Source organism: Rhinichthys klamathensis, unplaced genomic scaffold (assembly GCF_029890125.1).
Source record: "Rhinichthys klamathensis goyatoka isolate OS25496 unplaced genomic scaffold, OSU_Roscu_1.1 h1tg000027l_1, whole genome shotgun sequence".
NCBI lineage: Eukaryota > Metazoa > Chordata > Actinopteri > Cypriniformes > Leuciscidae > Rhinichthys > Rhinichthys klamathensis.
In genome coordinates, this window is record NW_026606577.1 from 874758 (window position 1) to 902721 (window position 27964).

Below are 27964 nucleotides of genomic sequence, written 5' to 3' on the forward strand. Positions count from 1 at the left end.
ATGAAGAGAGCAGGGCTCTACTCTGATGAGGAAGCATTGTGCTGAACCACGAGGCTGCTTCTCATGAGCAATCACACCTGTGCTTTGTACAGGCTTTTATGCCTGGGCTATATATACATTTTACAGGAAGCGAGAGTAATTTTCAAGAAGCTTTTTCCTCTCTAAAGCAAACATTAGGCTTGGCCTAAAGCGATGAGAGAGAAAGAGAGGCAGGCTTCTCTTTCAATATTTTTTTAAACATCATGTCAGCTCAGTCTAAATGTGTCTGTGAAATAGCCTAACTTATAGGAAGCTAACACTCTAAAAGGGTACCATGCCTTTTACATGTTGTATATCTACACTCACCTAAAGGATTATTAGGAACACCATACTAATACTGTGTTTGACCCCCTTTCGCCTTCAGAACTGCTTTAATTCTACGTGGCATTGATTCAACAAGGTGCTGAAAGCATTCTTTAGAAATGTTGGCCCATATTGATAGGATAGCATCTTGCAGTTGATGGAGATTTGTGGGATGCACATCCAGGGCACGAAGCTCCCGTTCCACCACATCCCAAAGATGCTCTATTGGGTTGAGATCTGGTGACTGTGGGGGCCATTTTAGTACAGTGAACTCATTGTCATGTTCAAGAAACCAATTTGAAATGATTCGAGCTTTGTGACATGGTGCATTATCCTGCTGGAAGTAGCCATCAGAGGATGGGTACATGGTGGCCATAAAGGGATGGACATGGTCAGAAACAATGCTCAGGTAGGCCGTGGCATTTAAACGATGCCCAATTTGCACTAAGGGGCCTAAAGTGTGCCAAGAAAACATCCCCCACACCATTACACCACCACCACCAGCCTGCACAGTGGTAACAAGGCATGATGGATCCATGTTCTCATTCTGTTTAAGCCAAATTCTGACTCTACCATCTGAATGTCTCTACAGAAATCGAGACTCATCAGACCAGGCAACATTTTTCCAGTCTTCAACTGTCCAATTTTGGTGAGCTCTTGCAAATTGTAGCCTCTTTTTCCTATTTGTAGTGGAGATGAGTGGTACCCGGTGGGGTCTTCTGCTGTTGTAGCCCATCCGCCTCAAGGTTGTGCGTGTTGTGGCTTCACAAATGCTTTGCTGCATACCTCGGTTGTAACGAGTGGTTATTTCAGTCAAAGTTGCTCTTCTATCAGCTTGAATCAGTCGGCCCATTCTCCTCTGACCTCTAGCATCAACAAGGCATTTTCGCCCACAGGACTGCCGCATACTGGATGTTTTTCCCTTTTCACACCATTCTTTGTAAACCCTAGAAATTGTTGTGCGTGAAAATCCCAGTAACTGAGCAGATTGTGAAATACTCAGACCAGCCCGTCTGGCACCAACAACCATGCCACGCTCAAAATTGCTTAAATCACCTTTCTTTCCCATTCTGACATTCAGTTTGGAGTTCAGGAGATTGTCTTTACCAGGACCACACCCCTAAATGCATTGAAGCAACTGCCATGTGATTGGTTGATTAGATAATTGCATTAATGAGAAATTGAACAGGTGTTCCTAATAATTCTTTAGGTGAGCGTATAATCATAATGAAAGAAATGGGAAAGCTGCTTTAGAGTTTGAAGGTGAAGTTTTTTAGTGGCATTGGTATCAGGAAACAGAGTTAAAAGAATAATGATTTTTTTTAACGCATTTTTACGTATTTTATATATCTCATTCGGTCCATTTGTACAATTTCACCTTATCCATAATGTCACGTTGGGCAAAAATCAGTTTTGACCTCCCTTGCCTATGCTTAGTGTTGTGGTTAACTGCAAACCTCAATCTAACTGAAGGAGTTGTTGTTGTTGTTGTTGTTGTTGTTGTGGTTGTTTATGCGTGTATTGTCTTTGGTCCTGTCCTGTAGTGTTTATTTGTCTGTGAAACTGAAAATACTATAATAAATATAATAAAAAAAAGAATTAAAAAAAAAGAATAATGACTTTTTAAAGGATGCTCTTGATCGATCATCCGATAATCACTTCCCATGCAACGATATTGAAATCGTTGCAAATCCTAGAATCGCCCCTGAATCTCACATTAAGTGTAAATTAATTTATCGACCTCACATTTCATGTTTATTAAACCTCATATTTCATCATAGCTGCACTGAAAAAAAACAATAAGTAAAATGTACTTAATTTTTCCTGCAAGTTTTTGTACGCAGATTTTTTATTTTCACATATACCTAGTAGAATTAAGTAAAATCTACTTGACTAAGTTTTAAAAGATTAAAAAACTAATAAAAACTAAATATAAAAAAAATATATAAATTAAGTTGTTTTATGAATTCAATTAATTAGACATGCTTTTGTTTATTAAAATGTAATTAAACCACTCAAATGGAATCCAGAAAAATTTAAACGGAAAACATTTGGTAAAAAGATAAAATGAAATTTGAGAAAAAATAAAATGTATTTCATAGGGCCCTAAAAATCACCTAAAAATGTATTAAAAATAAGTTTTAATAAATTCCTGGTAAATAGTATAAGTTTCATGATTTCAAATAATTAGACTTGCTTTTGGATTAAAAAAGTTTATAATTAATTTAAATTTGGAAAGAAATACAATAGAATTTGGGAAATAAGAAAACGGATTTCAGGGCCCTACTTCGTACACAATAACGGTAACATTCGATGGATCGTTTTTGAGAAGAAAATGAACTTTTTATTTATTTATGCCCAATGCATGATGGGAATTTAATGTAGAATTTCTTTTAGTAGCCTATTTACTTCACCACAGAATCATTTTTATCAGTGTGTATCTAAAAAGCTGAGCTATTGTTAAATAGTGTGTTTGTAATGTAACTAACAGGTCTACTAGTTAGCTTATGGTAAGCAGGTTGGCAAAAGTGTGTTTTCTAAATTCTTGACCTTATTCCCTCTGTTAAGTTGCTGCAACTGCAATGCCAATCCTGATGGACTCTGCAAGATTTGAAAGCTGATGCTATTTATAATGCTGTTTATATTTTCTTGTGATTCAACCATTGGCCTATTTTAGTAGCAGTAGCACTCATGTCATATGATGCTGGAAGAGTATCATATGATAGCTCATGATTAATGCTAAAACTATATTTTTGGCTATCTTAGAGTGCACTCATAATAAAGGATTGCTTTGAAATTTCAGGGATGTAAACTTTATTACGCATGAGCATGACAAATCAATTCAGGACAGTTCGGATAAAGTCATGGTAAGTTTTTCACAGTTGCAGTTGTCAGTGTGTTTCTTCTCATGTACACTTTCAGATGAGAATGGAATATCATACTGCGTTCTGCATATGAACAGTAGCCTGTATACTACCAATAATAAAAACAAAGGTATGTGAAACTTTACCTTTCTATATTGTATAGTTCTTCTAAATCTTTTTATTTGATTTTTATAAATACAGTTATTTTGCATTTTTAATCAGAATTGTAATAATAAATAAAAAATTCGGCAAAGAAAAATCAATCAAATCAAATTAATAAGTTAAACAAAAGATGTGAAAAACATGGCTGATTTTACTTACAGTTCATTCATAACACATACAATGGAAAGTCATATAATGCACATATTGTGGGATATCGTATTTTGTTCAGTTCTGCATATTTTGCATAAAGAAAATCCCTATATTGCAAGCAGTACTTACAGTGCATCCAGAAATAATACGAATATTGTTCCTCCGGCAGGTGTTTTTTCATGGCATTAGCATACTAGCCGGCTGTGCACAAACCTCCAGAAGGTAAAAATTATTATTCAGCAAAATAACAGTGTTTTTTATATTAAGGTCCTCGTATTGATTGTCAGTGGGATCAAGCTCGCATTTGCCTTCGCAGATTTTTGCATCTCATTTTGAAATAAAACCTCAGGATGCTCACTTCAGACTGATGTGTCAGAACAACAGCCTTGGAAAAGACTAAAGCAGAAGTTGCAAATGATGTTCTGACCTTCTGTGAGATTGCAGTTAATTACAATGCTTCCACCATTTGAATAGTTGTGGAGTTGAGCTTTATCAAACTAATGCATTTGATGTTTTCCACAAGACAATGACAAGCAGAGAGAACAGACTCAATTAAAATGACTCATTTCCCTTGTGATGCCACTGATTTGAATTGATAAAAACATGTGAAGAAACAGCTTGTTATTCGAAAATCAAATATTTCCACGTAGCTCTTCGAGATTGCTCCATGAAAAACACTCCACGTGAAGACTTTGGACATATATACATTTTTGTAAACATATTACAAAGTGCATGCATTTATTCATTCTGCTTCAAATTTATGTACAAGGTTTTTTGTGAGGATAAAAGTGACAGTCAGGATCAAAGAAGCAAGAAAAGGCGACTCGCGGTGCTCTGATCAGAAGATGAATAGAAGTTTGTCCTCACCACCAACCACTAATGCCAGTGTGCATTCACATTTGATCAAAACACCAATATCCCAAAGCAAGACATGCAACTGTTCAATTGTCATGATTTGTTTGGCCGTAGTTGCATTTAAAGGGTTAGTTCACCCCAAAATGAAAATTCTGTCAGTAATGACTCACCCTCATGTTGTTCCAACCCCGTAAGACTTTCGTTCATCTTCGGAACACAAATTAAGATATTTTTGATTAAATCTGAGAGCTGGATCACTCCTCCATAGGCTTCTTAAGGGATCGAAACTGACCGGCCCAAAAGTTATGAAAGACATCGTTAAAATAGTCCGAGTGACTACAGTGGCTCAACCTTAAGTTTATCAAGCGACGAGAATACTTTTTGTGCGCAAAAAAACAAACAAAAATAACGACTTTATTCAACTATTCATTTCCTCCTCTGTACGGCCGTAATATTTCACGTAGTGATATTGCGCAAAGCTTCTGTGTTGCACGTCACACGTAGGCTCACTATTGGCCGACGCTGGTCATGTGTGTGATGCGTGACGTACAACCTAGAAGCTTTGCGTAGTTTCACTACGTGAAATATCACGGCCGTACAGAGAAGGAAATTAATAGTTGAATAAAATCGTTATTTTTGTTAGTTTTTTTGCGCACAAAAAGTATTCTCGTCGCTTGATAAACTAAAGATTGAGCCACTGTAGTCACTCGGACTATTTTAACGATGTCTTTCATATCTTTTGGGCCGGTCAGTTTCGATCCCTTAAGAAGCCTATGTGATCCAGCTCTCAGATTTAATCAAAAATATCTTAATTTGTGTTCCGAAGATGAACGAAAGTCTTACGGGGTTGGACAACTTCAGGGTGAGTAATTACTGACAGAATTTTCATTTTGGGGTGAACTAACCCTTTAAGCCAAAATCTTTGGCACTGCATTTATCTGGGCTGTTGAAATCAAACAGATGCTTAGATGTGTGGCACAAAACAGCCAGCTGATCCACTCCAGAGTGCGTGTAGCGTCCAAAATGAATGCTTTGCCACACCTGCTGATGAAAAAATTACCATAAAAAGTTCCTTCCAGCCATGATTTTTCATTTTATTTGAATGATTTGTCTGTTTTTGGCCAGTCATTGTGGCACGTGTGCATTTTGGTGATTTATTGCAAGGAATATTCCATGTGATTCTGGAGAAAAAGAATAATTCCAATCATCCTTTACCGATGGTAATTTTTCCGCTGAGGTTGGAAATGTTTCTTTAGCACCATTTTTGGAGCTATTTGAAATGATGAAGAAAAATATCCGAACTAACTATATGGCACTGGCAGCACATGCTTGTGCGATGTGCTCATTATGTTCCTATTTTTCCGACCAATGGGCAAGCGGCTCTAATTTATTTAATCACCAATGGCAGTCTTTACTCATGTTTTGGACCCTGAGCATTTTTCATTCAAATTCATTTCTGAAGGGCCAATTGGACTGAAAAAAACTTTGTCCATATGCACAACAAATTTGTTTGTTTTTCTGATGGTTTGTAACGTAAAGAGATGGCATGTTAGGACTTTCAATCAGATGTTCAAAAACAACTCTCTGCGTGATCATTTTTTATGTCACGTTTTTTTCTCAATATAATTGTTCCGCTTTCTTGCTTTACTATGAAAATTGGTCTATTTTGCCTTCGCACATGGTGTGAATGTAATACAGCCGGGCTCCGCTTGAACAGCATGACGTTAGAGTACAGTTGATTCCCTTGAAAAGCATATATGATCTGTTTCCAATCTTCAATGTCCCTGTGGGAGGAAAATAATTATGAAATCATTAGACATTTGATCTGTAAGAGAACAGAGAGCTAGTGCGTGTGTTTCTGTGTGCCCTGGTACTTATATGTGCATTGTTTGCGCATAATATGTATTTTTCTATCAACACACGTCTTTTGTGACATCAGAGGGATTATGCTGGGATGTTTCTCAGATGTGTTTGTGTCTGCAGTGTCTCAAAGTGTTCTTTTCAATCACTACACTAGTCTGTGTCTAATCCCATGTGGCATAAGATATATGTTGTTGATTAAAACAACCACAAACTGAACCATAATTCTGATCCAGACCAGAAATATTATAATCTGTGTGCCAGATTCTGCTGTCTGTACTGTACTGTATACTCAGTTCTTCGATTATATTAATAATTTATTAGTTGTGCTTGCTAAAGCTATTGCTCATTCCCAAACTTTAATTATTTCATTTTGGTGCACAACTCACCCATTGTACAGACTGTTGTACTACAATTATATTTATAAAATCATGACTGACAGGTATGGCTTGTTGAATTTTTTTTTCCCCAAAAATAGCCATATATTTACATTTTCATAACCATCTTTTTTTTGGTAATATTTAACCTTAAGTGTCACCGACCCCCATAGCCATTACATATTTAAAACAGTAATATCCTATACTAAACCTAAACTAATATTGACAAACTATATATCATTTGAAAGCTTTCAATCTGTAGTTTTCATATTTGATGTTCAAAATAAATTACAGAAGAGCCGTAATCTATCAATTTGCAACAAAAATATTTTCATACTCCTAAGGTTGGCGTGTTAAGACCTTTATTTTGAAATAGTGATGAATGAAAAAAAAGAAGCTTAGATGCACAAAAGATTAAAATACAACACATATGAGCTCATCACGTAAGCACTCAAGGCCTTTTCCAGCATCATGAAACAGTCACAGCACTACCTCTAGTCTCCTATTATTATCTCACATTAATGAGGTCATGAACACTTAAGATCCACCCTTAAGTATTCACACACACACACACACACACACACACACACACACACACACACACACACACACACACACACACACACACACACACACACACACACACACACACACACACACACACACACACACACACACACACACACACACACACACACACACACACACACACGAATGTCTCTGCCAACTCATTTCAGCCACTTCAGAAACATCTTGAATTGTGTTGTTCTAATCAGTTTTGAGGGTCTGATATCACCCAAGGAGTATTTTAAAGGATATGAGGTAAAGGATGAGAGGTTTAATCTTGCTAAGTACTTTTCACATCTATCAAGATTGGAATGAAATGCATTGTGGGACAAATCTTGAAGGCTGCTTCTCTGGTTCTCTGTTGGAGAGGAAGAGGTATAGATTTATGTCCTAATTTGTGTAATCATCACCGTCGTACTCGAGATCCAGGATGGTACATGGAAACAATGTGGCAAGCTGTGACCCATATAATTCTGAGAAGCATTGCCACCAAAAAAAAAAAAAAAAACTTTTTGTGTGGTTGCTTGTTTGTTTTGTCAGCAAATTGTATTGATTTTTTTTTTTTTGTGCACATGTCAAATTGTATTGAATATGACCATAATGTTTTATTTTTTATTGTTTTTTGCCTTTATTGAGATATGAAGAGAACTGACAGGAAGTGAAGTGGCAGAGAGAGGGAAAGGTCCCCAAGCCGGGACTCCAACTCATGTTGCCCACGAGGCCATCGCCTCCGACGACCATAACATTTTTAAGTTCACTTTTGAGTACACTTGTCTTATTAGCTTGAGTTAGAGATGTTAGTTATTTTGTTCTGTGCATTCCATTCATCAAAGAGGAAGTTCAGTGAAACGCTTTCAAACGAATGTGAAAGTGATAAGTTGACAAACCACAATCACCACCCACATGGAAATGGTACAGTTGGCGTGAGAATGTCTCATTTGTGGCTTTTTCAAAGATAAGCTTGATTGTTAGAGTTACACTTTATTTTAAGGTCATTTATTTGTACTTTATTGTACTTACTCAGATAAGTACTGAGTAATTGTACTTACTATAGAGTTACGGTTAGGGTTTGGTTTAGGGTTAGTTACTTGTAACTATGCATAATTTACTGTTATTACCAAGTACATATAGTACTTACACTTTATTTTAACGTGTCATTGTTACAGTGTAATTATATATTTAAGTACTATATAATAATAATTAACTACATCTACTTACTATAGGGTTAGGGTAGGATTATGGTAAGTACATGTAACATAATGTAACAAGGACACTGTCAAATAAAGTGTTACCTAATAAAGTTCATTAGTTCAAATAAATAAATAAATTATTTACTATAACTTTTTTTATTTCCTAGTTTACTGAACTAAACCAAAACCATAAATTTCTGCTCTATTGTGAACCAATAATTCTAATGGAAAATTATTGTGAATTATTTATTATTAATCATAATATTTTCCAGATCATATTTTAATCATTGCTCTTGGCTTCAGTACAGTGAAAGAGTTTTTTTTAACATATCATTTATAATTTTATTTTTAATATCACCTTTTATATCACACTGTAAAGGAGGAATAAATAGCTTGGGGGTCTTTTGCATCAGTTAATGTGTAGAATATTCAGAAGATAATGTGAGTGCTGCTTCAGAACTCAATGCCGTAATGCTAGGGTATTGCGAATGCTTGCCAGAGGATTGGTATAAGGTGTTCTGAGTAGTTCTAGCATGTTGTTATGCAGTTTCTAGGGATTCTTGGTGTTTTAAATGTTAATGGGATTTTTTCCCCCAGCCATTTGATCATCCTCAAGGTGAAGATCCAGTCACTTAGATAAGTATTAGCACACCCCACCTCACCAACTTGAACGGGTTGAGGCATCATTCACATTATTCACCCTTACCTTAAAAGTCTCTTCTACATTGATCCGTGCCACATTTCAGTCATTGGGAGGCTGTGTTTCTACCTCTTGCACTTCAAGAACTGCACACGTGTCAGAGCACATGTTCCCACCCTCTGCAGTCGGATCTTCGTGACCCAAGCAAGCCATCCTTACAGAACTGTTGCATTGGATGTATGAGGTGAGGCTCTGTAGATGTTTGTGCATGGAGTCATGATTTAGCCTCATTGCCAGTTTTTTGCACCCTAGGAGATTCAGGAAGGCGTTACGGTACTCGGGACTGTGGCAGTAGATGATTGGGTTCAGGCCTGAATTGGCGTAGCCGAGCCAGTTCAACAGGAGCAACACGAAATGTGACAGCACACTGGGATTAAAGACCTTGATGATATTGAACAAGAAGAAGGGTAGCCAACACAAAATGAAGGTGCCCATAATAATCCCCAGTGTCTTGAGCGCCTTGTGTTCTTTTACATAATGCCTCGTGGACTTCCTCCTATAACCACCAGCTGTTTTGCTTCCAGAAACTGTACTTTCACTAAAATCTTCCATGCCTGTGCTCGGAAAGCGCAGTCTGTCCTTTTCGATGAGTTTCAGCTGTCTGGTCGCGATGGCAAACACCTTCCCGTACACAAACACCATAATCACGAGGGGCACATAGAAGGACACCACTGAGGAGAAGATGGCATAGGTCTGGTTAGTATGGAAATCACAGCACTCTTTGTTATTGTAACAGTCTTGCGCATCGGTGGTATTTGCATGAGAATAATGGCTCATGATTGGCACGAAGGAAACTAGGGACGACACCATCCACACTATGCATACGATGTAGACGGCTCTGCGCTTGCCCAGGAGGACCTGATGCTCGAGGGGTCTTGTGACCGCAACATAGCGCTCAACGGCGATGGCGCACAACGTCTCGATGCTGGCCGTGACGCAAAGCACGTCCACGGACGTCCACAGGTCGCAAACCGTTTTGCCCAACAGCCACTTCCCGCTAACCACCATGCTGAGGCACAAGGGCTGGACCACACAGCCCATGATGAGATCCGCAAAGGCCATGGAGATGATGAAGACATTGGTGGTTGTGTGGAGCTGAGAGGTGCGAGCAATAGCCAGGATGACCAGCAGGTTCCCCGTCACCGTGAGGAAGATGACCAGCGCCAGAGGAACAACAAGCAAGGGAACCAGGCTGGAGTTGGTGACGTTCATCCTGAGAGGAAGCTTTCAGTGAAAAAGAGAAATGGACAATGGATTGGTCAATCCCAAAATGCAACAAAAAAAAAAAAATTCTGTCTTCCTTTGCGTGCTGGGTTAATGTCCTGCAAGAAACAGATTCCAGGTGAGTTCACGTTTAAGAACAACGACGGAACGTTTTCACCATCGAGATGGAGATATCAGCGGCTTGCTCATTTTCGAAAGTTCATAGGCTTTATAAACATGAGAGATAATTGTGTGGAAACTCCCAGACTGTAAGTTAAGTAGCTGGGCAAGACTATTTGTCTTCATGCACTAGGAGGAGGAGCATTCGCTGAGTAGGAGAACTGTTTGTTAACATATAGCTTTGAGAGACTTCTTGACCCTCCTTCTGACCTATAATGCATTATTTGTGTCATAATATTTTTCATGTGCTACTTTGAAGTTTATGAAATATAACACAGCAGCAGCTTAATTCAAAATACATATTTATGTGCTGAAATGAAACAGACCGGCATGGAAAGTTTGATGCCTTTATGAAGTAATAAAGCAATTTCAGCTTACTCAGACTTCTTGTCATTTAAGATGATCACATGACCCATAATGCATTATATGTGCCATATTTTTGACTTTTTATTGATTTTATTGTATTATTTTCTTAATATTTACTGCGATTTTCATTATTGTTGATGTCAGTTAATTGCTAATGCACTACTCTGCATTTTATGCAGTATAAGGTCACAAAAACAAAGCTGCAAAATATTTGCTGCAATGAAACCGGCCGATGTGGAAAGTTTATGCATTATGAAGTAATAAAGCAATTTCAGACTGGTCATTTGGGATGATCACAAATCCTCTTGACCCATAATGTATTATTTGTGCTAATTTCATTATTTCATTATTCATGCACTATTCTGCATTTTATGAAATATAACTTCACAAAAACAAAGCTGCTGCTGATTACTTATGTCAAAAAACGTATTTACATGCTGAAATGACACTTACTGATGTGGAAAGTTTGATGCCTTTATAAAGTAACAAACCAATTTCAGCCAGCTTATTCAGACTACCTCCTCCTGACCCATAATGCATTATTTTTTGCCATATTTTGAGGCTTTTATTGCAAAATTTACTTGGTATTTACAGCTATTTCCATTATTGCTAATGTCATTCAATTCTTAATGCACTACTCTGCATTTTATGCATCATATTTACACCAAAGCAAAGCTGCTGCTACATATCTATTTCAAATATTTCCGTGTTGAAATGAAACCAACTGATATAAAGTAATAAAGCAATTTCAGCCAGCTTACCCAGAAAGGAACTTCCTCTCTCAAATTATCTTGATTAATTTACGCTGGATGAGAAGTTACCCCACTTTAAAACTCTTATCTTCCATTACCGTTCACTCTTGCTCCGCGCACCTTCCCATGCCTACATATATGTGAACATTATGTTCAGAAGGATGCAGGACGTGTGGTTTGTGGCAGGCACCGTGTATTGTCAACTTCCTGTGGCAGAATGGCCTTTACAGAACTGCACATGGTGAATGAGAGCATTGCTTTCAAAAATGTCATTGTTCATTAAATAATTAGGCCAAAAAAGATTGCAATTATGCATTTCTGTTATAGTCACTGTAAAAAAAAAAAGAAGAGCTGCCTACATTTTTTAAGTAGCCTACATTGAACTTGGATGTTTAAGTCATTTCAACTTAAATTACATTAAACTGACTTAAAAAAATGAGCTTGTATAATGTATTAAAAAGTTGAAAATTGCCTACCTTATTTTGATGATTTAAAGCAATGTAAAAACATATGTTGTCATAACTTATTGATAATATAATTTTTTAAAGTGTGTTTTATAACTCTTGAATCAACCAACAACACAAAGCTGTTACTCTCTTTACACTTTGTTACAGGACGGTGCTTGTTTCCTGTGTTGTTGCATCTTAGTTTAAGTTTTGTTTACTCTAGATTCACAGCGTATAGATGGTCATGCTACAATGCCGTTCTGTTTGTCAGACATATTACCCATCATTAATTTGCTTCTGACTGAGTTTCACAACATTTCACAACATTTTCGATTTACATTTTGACAGATTGTTTATTAGAGCGGGTTTATGGGAAAATATCACAGAATGGCATATGGTTTGTCGGGATGTCCATGTTAATAAGGCTACCGAAACCGTCTTAATTGCTCAGTACAGAAAACTGACTTGGGAACATGTTAAAGATCAGCACAGCTTGACATTGATGGACTCTGGCCTCAGGGGAAGTTTGCCACTCGCAATTTCTCACACACGTGGTTTTGGATAAATATCAGTCTGGTTTCAGATCACAACACAGTACAGAGTCTGCACTGCTTAAAGTTTTAAATGACTTATATCTGATTGTCGACTCTGGTAAATGTGCTGTTTTAATTCTGCTGGATCTTAGCGCGGCATTTGACACTCTCGATCATGGTATTCTTTTAATTCGTTAACAGCAAATCGGAATCCAAGGTTGTGTTTTGAATTGGTTTGCTTCATATTTAAAGGATCGAACCTTCTCAGTAAAGACAGGCAATTATTTATCACCTCGTGCACCAGTTTCATATGGGGTTCCGCAGGGCTCGATCATGGGTCCTGTTTTATTTTCCTTATACATGCTTCCGCTGTATACTATTTTTACCAAGTATAATGTATCATACCACTGCGGCTCGCCGGCCCAAAGTTGCAAGGGTGGTTTTGCGGCTCCCAGGCACCAGGGGGGTGCGAGACGACCACCATTCAACACGAAATCAGTAATATAAACATTACAATGACTCCAAAGCTGTTCGGTTAAGGTAAAAAAGTTACTTAGTTCACCTTTAAATGATTCCAAGACGGAAGTCTTGATTTTTTGGCTCATCGAAGTTTACAGAGGTTGTCGCCAGTAAATTGGGACCTTTATCTGGCAATATCCATACACATGTTCAAAATCTGGGTGTGATTTTTGACTCTGCTTTGACTTTTGTTAAACAGATCAATGGTGTGGTCAGAAGTTGCTTTTATCAGTTAAAGAATATTGCGAAAATTAAGGCATTTTCATCACCCAGAGACATGGAGTCTGTGATACATGCTTTTATTTCATCGAGATTAGACTACTGCAATGGACTATACTTGGGTGTCTCACAGTCCCTTCTGTCACGTCTTCAACTGGTCCAAAATGCTGCTGCTGGATTGCTAACAGGAACAAGGAAAAGAGAACATATTTCGCCAGTATTGTTCTCTCTCCATTGGCTTCCAGTTAAACATCGTATTGAGTTCAAAACACTGTTGTTTGTTTATAAGGGATTGCATGGACTGGGTCCTTCATACATCTCTGATCTCCTTTTAGCCCACCATAATGTTTTTAGAAATCTCAGGTCTACCAGTAGTCTACAGCTGACTGTTCCGAGGACACGTCTAAAATTAAAAGGAGATCGTGATTTTCAGTGGCCGCTCCACAGCTTTGGAACAATCTGCCATCTTATATAAAGACTGCACTGATTTTAAATCGTTGCTTAAAACACACTTATTTACTGCTGCTTATGGTCACAAGTGGCTGTTGTGGTATTGTATTGTTTTTTGCATTGTTTATCTGTTGTTTTCTGTTTTTATGGATACCTTTTTACACTTTGGCCAACAGCTATTGTTTTTAAATGTGCTCTATAAATAAATATGACTGACTGGCTGACACACACACACGGAGTGGGTTTGTTTCTCTGGCTTACTTTGGTTCTCCGATGATAAAAAAATTCAGAAACTTTCTTCCAAATTGACTACTAAATCTTGGGAAAAATCGCATGGCCTTAAGTGGTAGAGATTTATGCTGTGGGCCATCATTAGCCCGGGAAAGAGAGAGCGCTTTCTGTCAGAGTTGCTGTGATCGCAGCGGCTGCTTGGATAATATGGAGATTTACAAACCGCATGTCAGGATGTTTGGTTTCCATACTGTCTTCCACTGTAGAATCTTTGAACAAAGTCTTCCCATGTTGGTCCATCTCTGATACTACAAAAATCTTCAAACTTGGACACATCTGCAGGGCCAGACAATCTGAACACAAGCTAACTCGAGATAACACTTTCTTTGATCAAACACACACGCCCAAGATTATAGACTTGATTCAAATTTGAGAGTGAATTTTCCAACACACACACACACACACACACACACACACACACACACACACACACACACACACACACACACACACACACACACACACACACACACACACACTTGTTTGCTGGCATCATGGCTGCCATTATCTGCTGTATCAGGCACTTTCCATGAATATGTTACAAATAAATTGGTCTTAACATTTTCTGTGTATAGGAATATTTAAATCATACAACAGAGCCGGTTGCATAATTTTGTCATAAGTTTAAAAATTTAAAATTAACTTGTTTCGAGTAGTTTTATTTATTTTAAATTACCAAACTAAAAAAAAAAGTATAAACTAACAAACAAAAGTCATTAAATTGACATTTTTGTTTTAGTATTTATTGCTGGAAAAATAAAAAATATTCAAACAGTATTCAAATCAGTGTTATTTTAGTATCATTGAGATACTATTATGGTTTTTATTCATATTTATGTTTAGTTTATTTTAGTTTAGTAATTTTGTTCTGTTTATGTTAATTTTATTCGTTTTTTATAATGTCTCTATATTTATTTATTTTCTTTCATTTTTAGTTACTTTAGTGCAATAAGCTACACTAAATGAAAATGAGAAATAATGCCTTGGCAACTAGCTTTTAATAATATTTTATTTGGTCAGTTAAGTAACAATTTATGTTTTTTGTTAACTAATCATTTCAATTTTATTTTTTAGTTTAAATGACCAAACTACCAAGAAAAAGGATTTAAATAAAGTCATTCAGTTTTATTTTTTTATGTCTTAGCATTTAGTGTTTATTGCTAGAAAAATAACAAATGTTTTTAAAACTGTATTTAAATATGTCCAAAAATAAAATACGGATAATGTAATATTTTGTGCACAGTGCCACTTAGTGGTAAAAGTGTAAATACACTGCTTTTGTCAGTAATTTCCCCATAATTCTACCAAGCCTCTCATTCATTCATGCACTTGATTAAATTGAGGCATGTAGTCTGTGAGACTTCTAGAATCTAGAAAAACACAGAAATAGAGTCTCATATGAGATCTCATATGCCGATGCAAGCAACCATGAGCAATTAGTATAATTGGGCCGAGTACACATAGATGTTGTACATTAAACAAATTATACTCTGAGTAATTAAACAAATGGACCTCAATGAGTGTGCTGAGATTAAACAAATATCCAGAGAGACAACAAAAGATCAATACAGTCAATATGGGCTGTTCTTTTCTCCCTTTATTTATTTGACAAACTCTAAGATGTGCCAATCTATAAAGGGCTCCCATAAATTCCAAGGCAATAAACAACAACAAAAATCACAAATCTCATTTAAAACGTCACTGTTTGCTTTTAATTGGTATTACAAACAAGGAATGTGTTTGAAATGCGGCGGCCAGGCGTGAGGGAGAGCGTTTCACACTAATGAACGTGCCAGATGTGTTACTTTTCCCCTCCGCACAACTCCAACAGGATCTTACGGTAATCGCCCGACGTGTCCCCCTAGAAAACAAACAGAACAGGGTTTCACCATGGGTTAAACCAGCGGAGTGCTTGTGTCTGTAGAAAAGTTTAGAGAAAAACAGTGTAAAAACTATAAAAAATAATAATACTGTAACATAATAATATCAAATTATTATATAAATAAAATAATATTTTATGAATTTCATTACATTATAATATATTTTATTATATATTTCTCACATTTATATTTTTTTACTTTTTATTATATATTATAATAATTTATACAGTAGCTGCCTTTTCATTTTTAGGATGGGGGCCCTCGCATCAGCATGACCATATTTGAGGGTCTGTGGCATTGAAAAGATTGAAAACCACTGGGTTAAACGTTAGTACTTTTGATATGGAATTTTTGTGTGTATCTGGAAAATTCCCTAAAATTAAAAGTTTGGTTTCATTCCTCACGGATTGTTTTAAAGTGATTGTAATAGATGTTGTTAAAGGGACTCGAAAACAAAAATCCTGTCATCACTTACTCCCCCTCAAGTTGTTCCAAACCTGTATGAGTTTCTTTCTTCTGTTGAACTCAAAAGAAGATATTTTGAAGAATATCTGTAACCAAACAGTTAACGGCCTCATTGACTTCCATAGTATTTTATTTTCCATACTATGGAAGTTAATGGAGCCCATCAACTGTTTGGTTACAAACATTCAAATATCTTCTTTTGTGTTCAGCAGGACAAAGAAATTCATACAGTTTTGGAACAACTTGAGGGTGAATAAATGATGACAGAATTTAAATGTTTGGGTGAACTACCCCTTTAAATGGCTTTTAAGTCAAATGTCCTCAGTGAAAGCTGTGTCCCACCTTTATAAAGGAGTGAAGGGTCTTTCCATACATCTTCAGGAACTCTGCTTTAATGTCGAGCATATCGATCTCGGCGCGAGCCACCATGATCCTGATCAGCACGCTATCTGTGGTGCCTAAACCCTAAGAGAAACAAGAGAAATGATTACTTTAGCACCGGCCATGTCCCTATCGTGTGCAAATTATTAGATCAATTGGTGTTTTCATTTACCTTCATTGACTTGTAGAGCCTTTCAGCGAAAAATGCCGGCTTGTTTTTCATGCATTTCACTGCAAAGGTGAATGGACGCTTTTTTATATCCAAGTAGGCAAACCATAAAAAATGACAGAAATATTGCAATACTCACAACTGACCTATTGCCAGAAATGCATCCTCTAGGGAGCCGGACATCTCTCTCTTAATGCTGTCTTCAATGTCCCGTCCGGAAACCTTCTGATACTCCTGAAACACTGGGAAAAGAACAGGGCTTGAGAAAATGTTGGATGTAATACTGCAGCGTATGTAAAGAAAGTATGTGTGAAACAATATGCAGTGATGAAGGTTTCAAACAGTAGTACTGGCCGGACAATTTTGCATGTTCAATTCAATGACCTGCGTCTAGCCATCGTAGAAATAAACAGTCATTTTGCATTTTTAAATACAAATAATGAGTTAATATAACAAATAATTAACATTTTGCTTGTCATTTTGCTAAATATGATACTTGGCAAATAAATGGACTGCATATATATATATATATGTGTGTGTGTGTGTGTATGTGTGTTTAACCATTTTATTTCAAATTAAATTAAATTAAACCTATATATATATATATACACTAGTAAAATAACACTGTACTGCACATCATTTAAATTGATTAGATGTGACAGAATGAGAAGCATGCCTATGTCAACTATGTCACCACAAGGTGGAAGTAATGAGTCTACTTCATTGTTCCAGGGTTATTTCCCCATGCTGCTTTCTAAGGTTACATAAGAACGATCACATAACTGGCAAGAGGGATTGCTGTTATTATGTGGTGGTGGCACAGATACCTCGGAGTAAGTGATTTCTGTTTCTCACACACAGCACAGTGAGGAACTTGACCTCGTCTGTTCCCCATCGAGCTTCGCCCGCCTCGTAGATGTCCTATTGGATAAACAATAGAGAACTTTACCTGAGCAATTTCCTTTTTAACTGTTAATGATTAATAAACATCAGCATGCCTGTTGTGTGTCTAAGGCTGATCCACACACAATAAAAAGCAGCTCACTGAATGTAGCAGAAACACAGCCATGAATAATTGTAAATATGGAGATTAGAGCAGCCCCATTCATTCAAAGTATTTGCACACCTCAGCCACTCATAAAAAATATAACTGTGTCACTGTGTTAGATAAAATATCAAAGCAAGCGGTGTTTATTTTAAGGAATGGAAGGCAGCAAAAGAACACTTTTCACAGCTGCTGAATCAGCGCGAACAGTGCCGTCCGAACAAATTCATTTAATGAATCGGATCTTTTGGTGAATCAAAAACAAAGTTGTAAGACGTGAGGTTCGTGTAAGGCTAACTGCAGTTACTGGCTGGTTGTTCATATGACAATGTTGAACACTATGGCTTTTAACAGTTGTATTTTATATATATATATAAAGAATGAAATATGCATTTTTATTGTTTAAATTGTTTCTTTTCCTACAAATAGTTTTTTTTTTTTTGCTTAAAGAGACTAAAAATGTGGTAATGAAACAATTAAGGAACCGAAATCAGGAATTCAGGTTGATTGGGACACTTTTTCCCATCATCTCAATGGCAAAAAGTGTCCCAATTAACCTCAATTCACCCTATATACGCAAAACCCGTTACACCACAAAAATCGAATGTGCTTATTAGGCAAAAAGCTACAGCCGACCACGTCAAAATCTTCACCTTTGCATCCTGGACAGCCTGAGCCTCATCTACCTTGGTGCTCTCGTCACGGCCAGCCTGTAAGCAAAGCAGAAAAGACAATATCTATAAATCCAGCATGACAAACCATCAGGGGTCACGCCTGCCCTGGCCGGACACTGTGGACGGCGAAGGTTTGCATGGTAAATAAAAGAGCTGATGAGTGAAGGCATCAAAGAATCTTCTTCACAAATAAGATAATACAGACGATTTGTTCATTTACCGAGAGTAAAGACACCAAGACCCTCTGGAACATCCCAGACGTGTCTCCGCAGATATCGTCTTCAAGACTCTTGTCATTCACTGTGATGACGTAAGAAAAGTGAATGAAAATAGTGTAATATGGGAAGAAATATATATTTTCACAGTCTAACTTTCTAAGTTTCCATCCATAAATCTTAGCATGTACCTCTCTTGTAAGTAGCGATGATTTCCTTAACCTCGGAATTGGTTCTTGAGGCCAGGATGTCAATAAGACAGGCCTCCTCCGTCCCAGCACCCTGGACACAGGGAAGAGAAGAAAAGAAAATGAAGAATTCCCCTAAAGCCATCAATACACAGGATAAGTTCATACGGAATATTGCTGATGAAGGTAAAGGTTTTTTATAACGGTACTATTATGCCTATTACCAATAATAACTCTGCCACAGGTCAGGTGATCTGTGTCTAAGTGTTTCCTGTTATGTTGCCAACAACATTGGCCTTTAATGTTACACTGAGTATAATTATCTTGTGGACAGATTGCTATCAATTTAGATTTTTGTGACTTTTAATAGCTTATATATATATATATATATATATATATATATATATAAAAAAGAAATAAAAAACAATATATAAAGTTATTTTATGCATTTATATATTGCTTTATTTTTATTTATTAATTAATTTGTTTTTTATTTTATATATAAATATTTTATTTTATATTGATATATATATATATATATATATATATATATATATATAGGTCTCCATGATTGCAATCAATTCTGATTTTTGTGACTTCAATATCTTAAAACAATATAAAATAAAATATTATTGTATGAAATGAAAATATAAAAATGAATATAAATAAAATATAAATATGTAATAACAAAACAATATAAAATATATAATTGCATAGAAATGTATGATTATATTTGATTATAATATAATTTTTTATATATAATAAATATACATGCATATATGGTCAACAAGATTGCGATGGATTCTGATTTTTGTGACTTGATAAATAGCTTAAAACAATTTTTTTAATAAGGTTTTTTATTTATTTGTGTGTTTAAACTAGGGGTGTAACGGTACACAAAAATCACGGTTTGGTATGTACCTCGGTTTTAAAGTCACAGTTCGATACGTTTTCGATACAGCAAAAAGTAAGAAATGCCAGAGAAATTTCCTATTTGTTAAAAGAATTTTTTTTTTTTAAATAAGTGTGAGTTTTCCTACATCTTGAAACTTTCAGGTTTATAAATGGGTGTCATCTTTGAAGGATGAACAAATAATGTTTTGGTCATCACATTAAAAATAACATTTAAATATATGAAGAGTTCAGATGCAAAAGCCATTTGAAATTTTCTTTATTTTTATCAAGCTTGTATATTTAAGTTCAGTAATTTCACTTAAATGGCAATGAAGATTACCTATTAATTGTCATTTGAGTGAAATTACTGAACTTAAATATACAAGATTCATAAAAATGATCATTCTAGAAGAAAATTTCAAATGGCACTTAGAGGCTTTTGCATCTGAACTCTTTATATATTTATATATAATATTTGAGTGTTGAAGTGCTGGAAAAAGATGTGTGAAGTACTTGAAAGCATTTCACTATTCCAGCCAAACTGGTTACAGTTAGTTTTGTTACTATATTACATCCATGGTGAATGTTGCTGATCTGTGGACGTAAAGTATTAGTTCATTCACGGCGCAATATTTCTCCTGGTGTCTACGTCAGCGCTGTTTGATCTAATGGAGATCTACGGTTAATAACGGAGAAATGTGAATGCTTCTCACTAGATCTCGCAAAGATGTTATTATTTCAGTGGCGAATTCAAATGTTTTCTTCACTGGATCTCTTAGCGCTGTGTGTGTAGTGACAGTGTCGCTTGATCGAGATCGGCTCGCGGACCGGAAGCCTCGAACCGAAACGGTTCAATACGAATACATGTACCGTTACACCCCTAGTTTAAACTACATTGAACAAAATTGTTAATCTGTAATTGTTTGTGAAATTTCTGAGTGAAAATTGAATATGAAACTGCATATAACACATTTAATTAAAAGTGAAATTTTAAAATAGACTGACTTCATAGTTTCATTCATAGTAACTTAGAACACATACAGTGTACCACATAATTTACATGTTAAAGGGATAGACGAATACAATCGGAGTTGTATTAAAAAATGTCCTGGCTCTACCAAGCTTTATAATGGGAGTCAATGGGTATATTTTTTTGGAAGTCCATCAAAGCGCATCCATCCGTGATAAATGGCTGGATGGGGGGCAGGGGTTAATAAAGTCCTTCTGAAGTGAAGCGATGCGTTAGTGTAAGGAAAATATCCATATTTACAACTTTAGCGACTAAAATAACTAGCTTCCGGCAGACGGCCGTACGCAAGTCGACTAACGCCAAAATAGTAACGCTTGAATTATAGACTTTTAGTCTATAAAGTTTATCACGGATGGATGCGCTTTGATGGACTTCGAAAAAAAAATACCCATTGACTCCCATTATAAAGCTTGGAAGAGCCAGGACATTTTTTTATATAACTCTGATTGTATTCGTCTAAAAGAAAAATGTCATATACACCTAGGATGGCTTCAGGCTAATTTTTATTTTTGGGTGATGCTATCCCTTGAAGTACAATAATGGATTTTTAAACCATGCCATGGACATGGTACATGTCCAAATCCCATACAACCATGCAAAACGGTTAGCAAGATGATTTTACCCAAGAACATTTTTCAAACCAAACAGAGAAAGAAAAGAAAATGGTCCCTGATTTTGGAAATAAAGCACAGTACACTTCCCCCCTCTATCCTCACTAACCTTGATGGCGTTTCTCAGCTCATATGCGTCGTACACCGGGCCGGGCATCATCAAGCCGACCACAACCGACTCAAAGTTTCCAGTGAGCTCGGACTTCAAGCAGTCAAGCAGTTCCTGAATGAGGGTTTCAAATATACTGTTATTTACCACATGCTTTTAAAAATTCCAATGCAGAAAAGCTTCAAATTAGAATTTTTCTTCTTAAACAAATTGATTCATGCTTTAAGCCACACGGTTACAAATCTTACATCCCAGAAGGAAAGAGAAACAAGTGGATTTGGTGTTGGGAAGTGGTGTTTTGTTGAGACAGCAGACCAGCGCTGTAATATCTGCTGTAAGTCTCCAGAGGGAGCTGGGTGGGGAAGGCATGTCGAGTCCACGAGACCGTCCTGAACACTGTCCAGAACTTCCCCCACAATGACTCACACTTTCTTGCTCTACACAGAGCGCTTTAGTCACTCAAAGTTTCCATTCACAAACGCATCAAGACCTGACTGTGACTTTCACTAACCGAGTTATAAAAGGTTTACAGATTAATAGAGGACAACCACCAGTGCTGCATTCTGCATAGTCGGTTAGATAACAGTCATAAAGCAGGGATGTCTCCTGAAAGACACCGTTTGTAAATTGCATGGACTCTCTGTTCCCTCAGCGTGTATATTATTGACATGAAGAGTTAATGATTGAAGTCGACAGCATCTGTTATCAGTGACACATACTCTGCTTTGTCTATCTTCATTCCGGCTACAGAATCATCAAGAAATGTCAACACTGTTATCTAATCACCTCGTAAACCATGTGTTTAATGTAAATACAAACTGATGGCTGCTCACATCGTCCCTGCCATTAGGACCTTCCCCAAAGATAAGATAGCAACAACAAGCTTCCCTATTTTAGTCAAGATGCTTTCAAAGGAGCGAGCAAAGATGAGCGTCGCCAACATCCATCACGTATGCCGATTGATACCTAAAAGTTGTTTTTTTTTCTTCTACTTATCACTAACATTCAGATAGTAAAATTGAATAAATAGCCAACGATTTAAAAAAACTAGCTAGGTTAGCTGCATGGTTTCCTTAAAATACCATAGATATTGATAACACTTTCCCTGTTTTCCTGTTTGTTTATGTGACGTTCTGCATAAAGCCCATTGCAAATGAGAGAATGATGGCTGTTAATGAGGCAAAAGGTAAAGTATGGAGTATGTTACCTTTCCCACGCTCTGTTTGAAAGCTTCCTTGATTTTTTGCCTTTGTACAATAGTGCGATGAGCGATGATCTCGATGAGAGCTGCCTCGTTGGTTCCTGAAAGTAGTTCATTTCAAGAAACAGTTAATGCAAAAATTCAATTTCAAAAGCAATTATTTAACCATTTTGAGAATATCAGCATAAGCCGATAACTGCATCCTTTTCACCTTTTGTCATCTTCACCATAAACACATTGATAATGGATAGTGTGGTTTTTAAAGTGATATTCAATATATATAAAATACATTATATAATAATTATTACATGTATAATAAATAATGTTGCATTTTTTTAAAGTGTCTTATGCTCACCAACGCTGTATTTATTTGATCAAAATACAGTAAATAATACAGTGATATTGTGAAATATTATTAGTATTTAAAATAACTTTGGATTTTTATATATATATATATATATATATATATATATATATATATATATATATATATATATAATGTAATTTATTCCTGTGATGTCAAAGCTGAATTTTCAGCATCATTCATTCCTCCAGTCTTCAGTGTCACATGATCCTTCAGAAATCATTCTAATATGCTGATTTGCTATTTAAGAATCATTTCTTATTATTATCAATGTTGGCGTTATCTTATTATCAAACAGTTGTGCTGAATAAGAACAGAATTCACAGAAAGTTCAAAAGCATTTATTTGAAACAGAAAACTTTTGTAACATTGTATTGATTTGTATTTGATATATATACAGTCGTGAAAAAGAAAGGACACCCTTTTGAATTGAGTTTTAAATATCAGGACATAATAAAAAAATCGTTAGCAGGTCTTAAAATGAGGTAAATACAACCACAGATGAACAACAACACATGACATAATACACCGTATCAAAGCCAAAAATGGAGAAACCATGTGTAACAAAATAAGTACACCTTTTGATTCAATTGCTTGTAGAGCCACCTTTAGCAGCAATAACTTGAAGTAATAATTTTCTGTATGAATTTTTGACCATAAAACTTTGCTTAACTTCTTTGTGGTTTGCGGGCATTTGTTTATGCACAGCTCTCTTAAGGTCCCGCCACAGCATTTCACTTCTTTTCTTTTTCTGGTGTAGATTTTCAGGTGTGCTTGGGATCATTGTCCTGTTGCATGACCCAATTTTGGCCAAGCTTTAGCTATTAAACAGATGGCCCCACATCTGGTTTACATAGGAGTTCATGGTCGACTGGTCCAGGTCCTGTGGCTGCAAAACAAGCCCAAATCATCACACTTACTGATGATCAGTTAATAAAAGGCATTTGATTATCAGCGCCCGACTGCTACTTACCCTCTTCATTCCTATGGAGCAGTAAGGGTGTACTTAGTTTGTCACCCATGGCTTCTCCATTTTGGCCTAGTTTTTGTTAAATAAATAATGGCACGGTGTAATATGTCATGTGTTGTTGTTCATCTGAGGTTGTATTCAATTAATTTTAAGACCTTCCAAGGACCAGATGATTTTTTATTATGTCCTGATACATAAAACCATATAATTAAATAGGATGTCCTTTCGGTTTTACATGACTGTATAGTGTATATATAAACACAAACACACATATATTATTTTTTGTTTTGTAATACATTCAATTGTTTATTCTGGAGAACTTCCCATTTTACTTTCATGTTCCATGGAAGTGATTGCACAATTTTCATTTCTGCATAATACAGTTTTGACACTTTTTGAATTACCAGCTTATTGGTGTTTAGAGTATCGGATTACATGTTAGCCTTAAGGCCTCAGGCTGGATGTCACATGCTTGATTGTAAAACTGCAAGAGATACTTCTTTTTTTGCACTTTTGCCACTTTCAGAATTATACGTTCACTGTTATTCATAGTATACAAATTGCATGTTTCTCATAACTCACTTTAGGCCAACAAGCGACTCTGTGTGAGTGGTGTTTTGTAATGTTTCTCACACTAAAATCAGCTGATGTCCATTAAACTAAAAAGCTGCATTCTCATCATAATGCCAAGCTCTAGTCTAAACCGATGAGGAAACACCTTTTCGGTTACAGGACAAATGCCAGAGATGTTTCTTTTTTTGATCAAAGCCCAGCTGAGGTGTCAGTGCTGATAACAGCTTGCAATTTTAACTGGAAATGAAGTGCGATTTAGTTCTCTGATCTGCCTGTTAAGACACTTAATGAGGAATGAATGCTTAGACATCATTTAAAATGTAACCAGGGGGTGATTCTCATTTTATTCAAATGGGCCGAAAATGTGATCATGTAAATATGCTCATCTCAAAGTCCGATTCTGATTTGTCTGATCACTTACCAGCTCCTTTCATAGCACCATAGATTTTCTGGGCATCTTCCTCTGGCTTGAAGCCTGATGCCTCAGTCACGGTTCCACGGTTGCCCAACTACACCAAAAAGAAGAGAGAACAGCACCTTTACACAGAGAAGTGTAAACTGACACCTATAAATTTAGAGTTGCTGTCACAGGGCTGCTTGACAACTCACATATTTTTAAGATCAGATTGTGTCAAAGGAAAAACAGAAATGTGAAAAATTAAATTTAGAGTATCACTCAAAATCTTGGACACACAAAGCTAAGATTTTTTTTAATGCTTTTAAGACCCTTCTGCTGACCAAGGCTGCATTTATTTGATCAAAAATATAGTAAAAACAGTAATATTATTACAATTTCAAATAACTGTTTTCTATTTTAGTATATTTCAAAATGTATTATAATAATATAATTATTTATTATTATTATTTATTATAATAATAAATTATTGTCAATGTTGAAAACCGTTGTGCTGCTTAATATTTGTGGAAATGATTTTTTGCAGGATCCTTAGATGAATATAAAATTCAAAAGAACAGCATTTGTTTGAAATCGAATCGTTTTGTAACATTATAAATGTCTTTACTATCACTGTTGATCAATTTAATGCATCCTTACTGAATGAAAGTATTAATTTCTTTTAAAAAAATCGTACTGACCCCAAACTTCTGAACAGTAGTGTACTCATTCTCTATCGTGATGTTTTTCCACAGAACTATTTTCCCATTATTTGAGAAAATTTACACAATGTCTATTTGTCTACAAAACTAAGTTGACGCATTTAAGCAGAAGCCTTTATATCAAAAGGTTTACAAAATCCAGATTTCTTACTGGCAAAGCAAAATGAGAATTAATGAGAGAAAGCAACTTTCATTTTACTACAAATATGTGATAAAATAAATTGCCTTTGAATTAGCTAGAAGCGTGAATAAACGCGTCAGTGTTTCAGACGTGCTCATGCAAATGGTAAATAGCAAGATGACGGTAACAGTGTATTTTTATAACTGCCCGTATGGGAAATGTAATGGTAGATGTGCAATACATTATTTTTTTTATTTTAAACCTCTCTTTACATTCAAAATACTTTTCTTACCGCTGCCATTGTGATGGAGGAAAGGTTTCAGTCTGGAGATGAAGAGATGAGAACACTAAAGGCAAGAAATACAAAATAAGCTTTAAAATCATTAGGCAACCTTGCATATAAAACACAAATACATTTTTACACTGTCAAAATGCAAAAGTGGTTGGTTATACTAGATTTTGAAATCCACAAAGATTCACAAAGCAAAAAAAAGAAAAGAAAAAGGTTTATTTTTGACATATACCGGACAAGTGACAAAGTCTGTGATCTTTTTGCTAGAATAATTAAAAGGAATCAAGACTGCATTTCCCAAAAGCATCCTAAATCGATCATTTGTGCCAGTGGTTTCTGCGATCTACTTAGACTTGCAAAGCTTATGGGAAACCCAGCCCAGTTTGTTTGGGTTTTGAAATGTAATAAGGGGGACTGAGCTCTTAATAACAGGGTTAATGACACTGTTAAATAAATTATAACTTTGGATGCCTCAAGCAAAATGGTTTCCACTTTACTATTCAGCTCATTAAACAGAAGAGGCTCAACCGGTAATTAACAGCCTTCTGCTCTGTATCAGTTTCCCCATTCAAACAATCAACGTACAACCTTTTGTTGTAAGGTTTTGTTTGTAAACCCCAAAAGACCCCATTTAAAACCCAGAAACAGCTGACAGTCTTTCAAATTTCGCCTCATTGTATTCTAACATTGGCTCTATGACGATATAATGCATCATTTAATGATCTTTTAATAATTTATTCAACATGCTCTACATTCAATGTTGACACAGTTGCAGTGCAGTGTCAGAAACCTCTTTTGATTTTGAGTCACACTATCAGAGATGAATTCATTGACATTCACAACATATTTCAGTATTTGAGACATCTCAGCATCTTTCTACCATAGTCTATTCTGCAAATTAGTGCCCAGAGCTCAGAATATAGCTCAGTTGTAAGTTATGATTTATCAACTAAATACGATTCCTCTGAAGAAATTAAAACAGAAACTCAAAACTAACTTTTGACACAATAAGAATTAGACCATTAGAAAATAAATATATTCGAGTTCATATTGAAATCTCTGATTTTTTCTTTCTTTTCTGTGAGACCAGAAGTAGGTCATTGTCATGTATATGTAAAACATGTGTTGTAATTTATTTGCAATGCAAAGCCATGATATGACTCATTGTATTTTAATGAAAGCCACATATCGAAGTATCATGTGGAGCTGTACAGTCACGTGACTGGAATATGGGCGTTAGTGCTCTCGCAAAAACGTTAGGATAACACTTTATTTTACAAGCTTCAATTCACGACTACTAGTTTTCATTTCCATAACATGACTTCTATTCGCCTATTAAATAAGAAAATGAACGTCTATAAACGTTCGTTATAGAGCCGAAAGAGACGAGGGTAACATGAAAGCGCTCAAGTTTTCTATTCAATTCTATAAAATTCTATTTAATGTGTCTTACCTGAAGCGCTGGATTCAACGAGATGCGCGAGACCCGTCACTCTAAATGGATGTACGGAGATCTGCGGGAATGTTTCTGAGTTTTGTTGCCAACTTTAATGGGTGTTGGCTTGTGGACTGCTTGAGTCGTGTTACAGTTCCTCATTTACGGCCCCTCCTCTTTATTTTACGTTGAGATGAATGATTGA

At 36.0% G+C, this 27964-nt stretch overlaps 2 protein-coding genes across 3 annotated transcripts; both read right to left on the reverse strand.

Annotated features, from left to right (window-relative positions):
• Positions 1-6071: 6071 nt before the first annotated feature.
• On the reverse strand, positions 6072-11703 carry adrb3b (adrenoceptor beta 3b). Of its 2 annotated transcripts, none has more exons than XM_056243866.1 (3): positions 11578-11703; positions 9074-10291; positions 6072-6157 (listed from the first exon to the last, which is right to left on the reverse strand). In XM_056243866.1, the coding sequence occupies exon 2, from the start codon at positions 10277-10279 to the stop codon at positions 9110-9112; it is 1170 nt and encodes a 389-aa protein (XP_056099841.1). In that variant the 5' UTR covers positions 10280-10291; positions 11578-11703; the 3' UTR covers positions 6072-6157; positions 9074-9109. The 2 variants fall into 2 exon arrangements, with proteins under 2 accessions (XP_056099841.1, XP_056099836.1); XM_056243861.1 differs by having other exon boundaries at positions 9074-10389.
• A 3900-nt stretch (positions 11704-15603) lies between these two features.
• anxa4 (annexin A4) lies at positions 15604-27934 on the reverse strand. The gene is made up of 13 exons (XM_056243891.1): positions 27778-27934; positions 26325-26379; positions 25217-25304; positions 22895-22989; positions 21688-21801; positions 19047-19137; positions 18861-18940; positions 18620-18676; positions 17749-17842; positions 17068-17163; positions 16925-16983; positions 16714-16836; positions 15604-15887 (listed from the first exon to the last, which is right to left on the reverse strand). The coding sequence occupies exons 2-13, from the start codon at positions 26331-26333 to the stop codon at positions 15828-15830; spliced, it is 966 nt and encodes a 321-aa protein (XP_056099866.1). The 5' UTR covers positions 26334-26379; positions 27778-27934; the 3' UTR covers positions 15604-15827.
• Between the last annotated feature and the right edge of the window lie 30 nt (positions 27935-27964).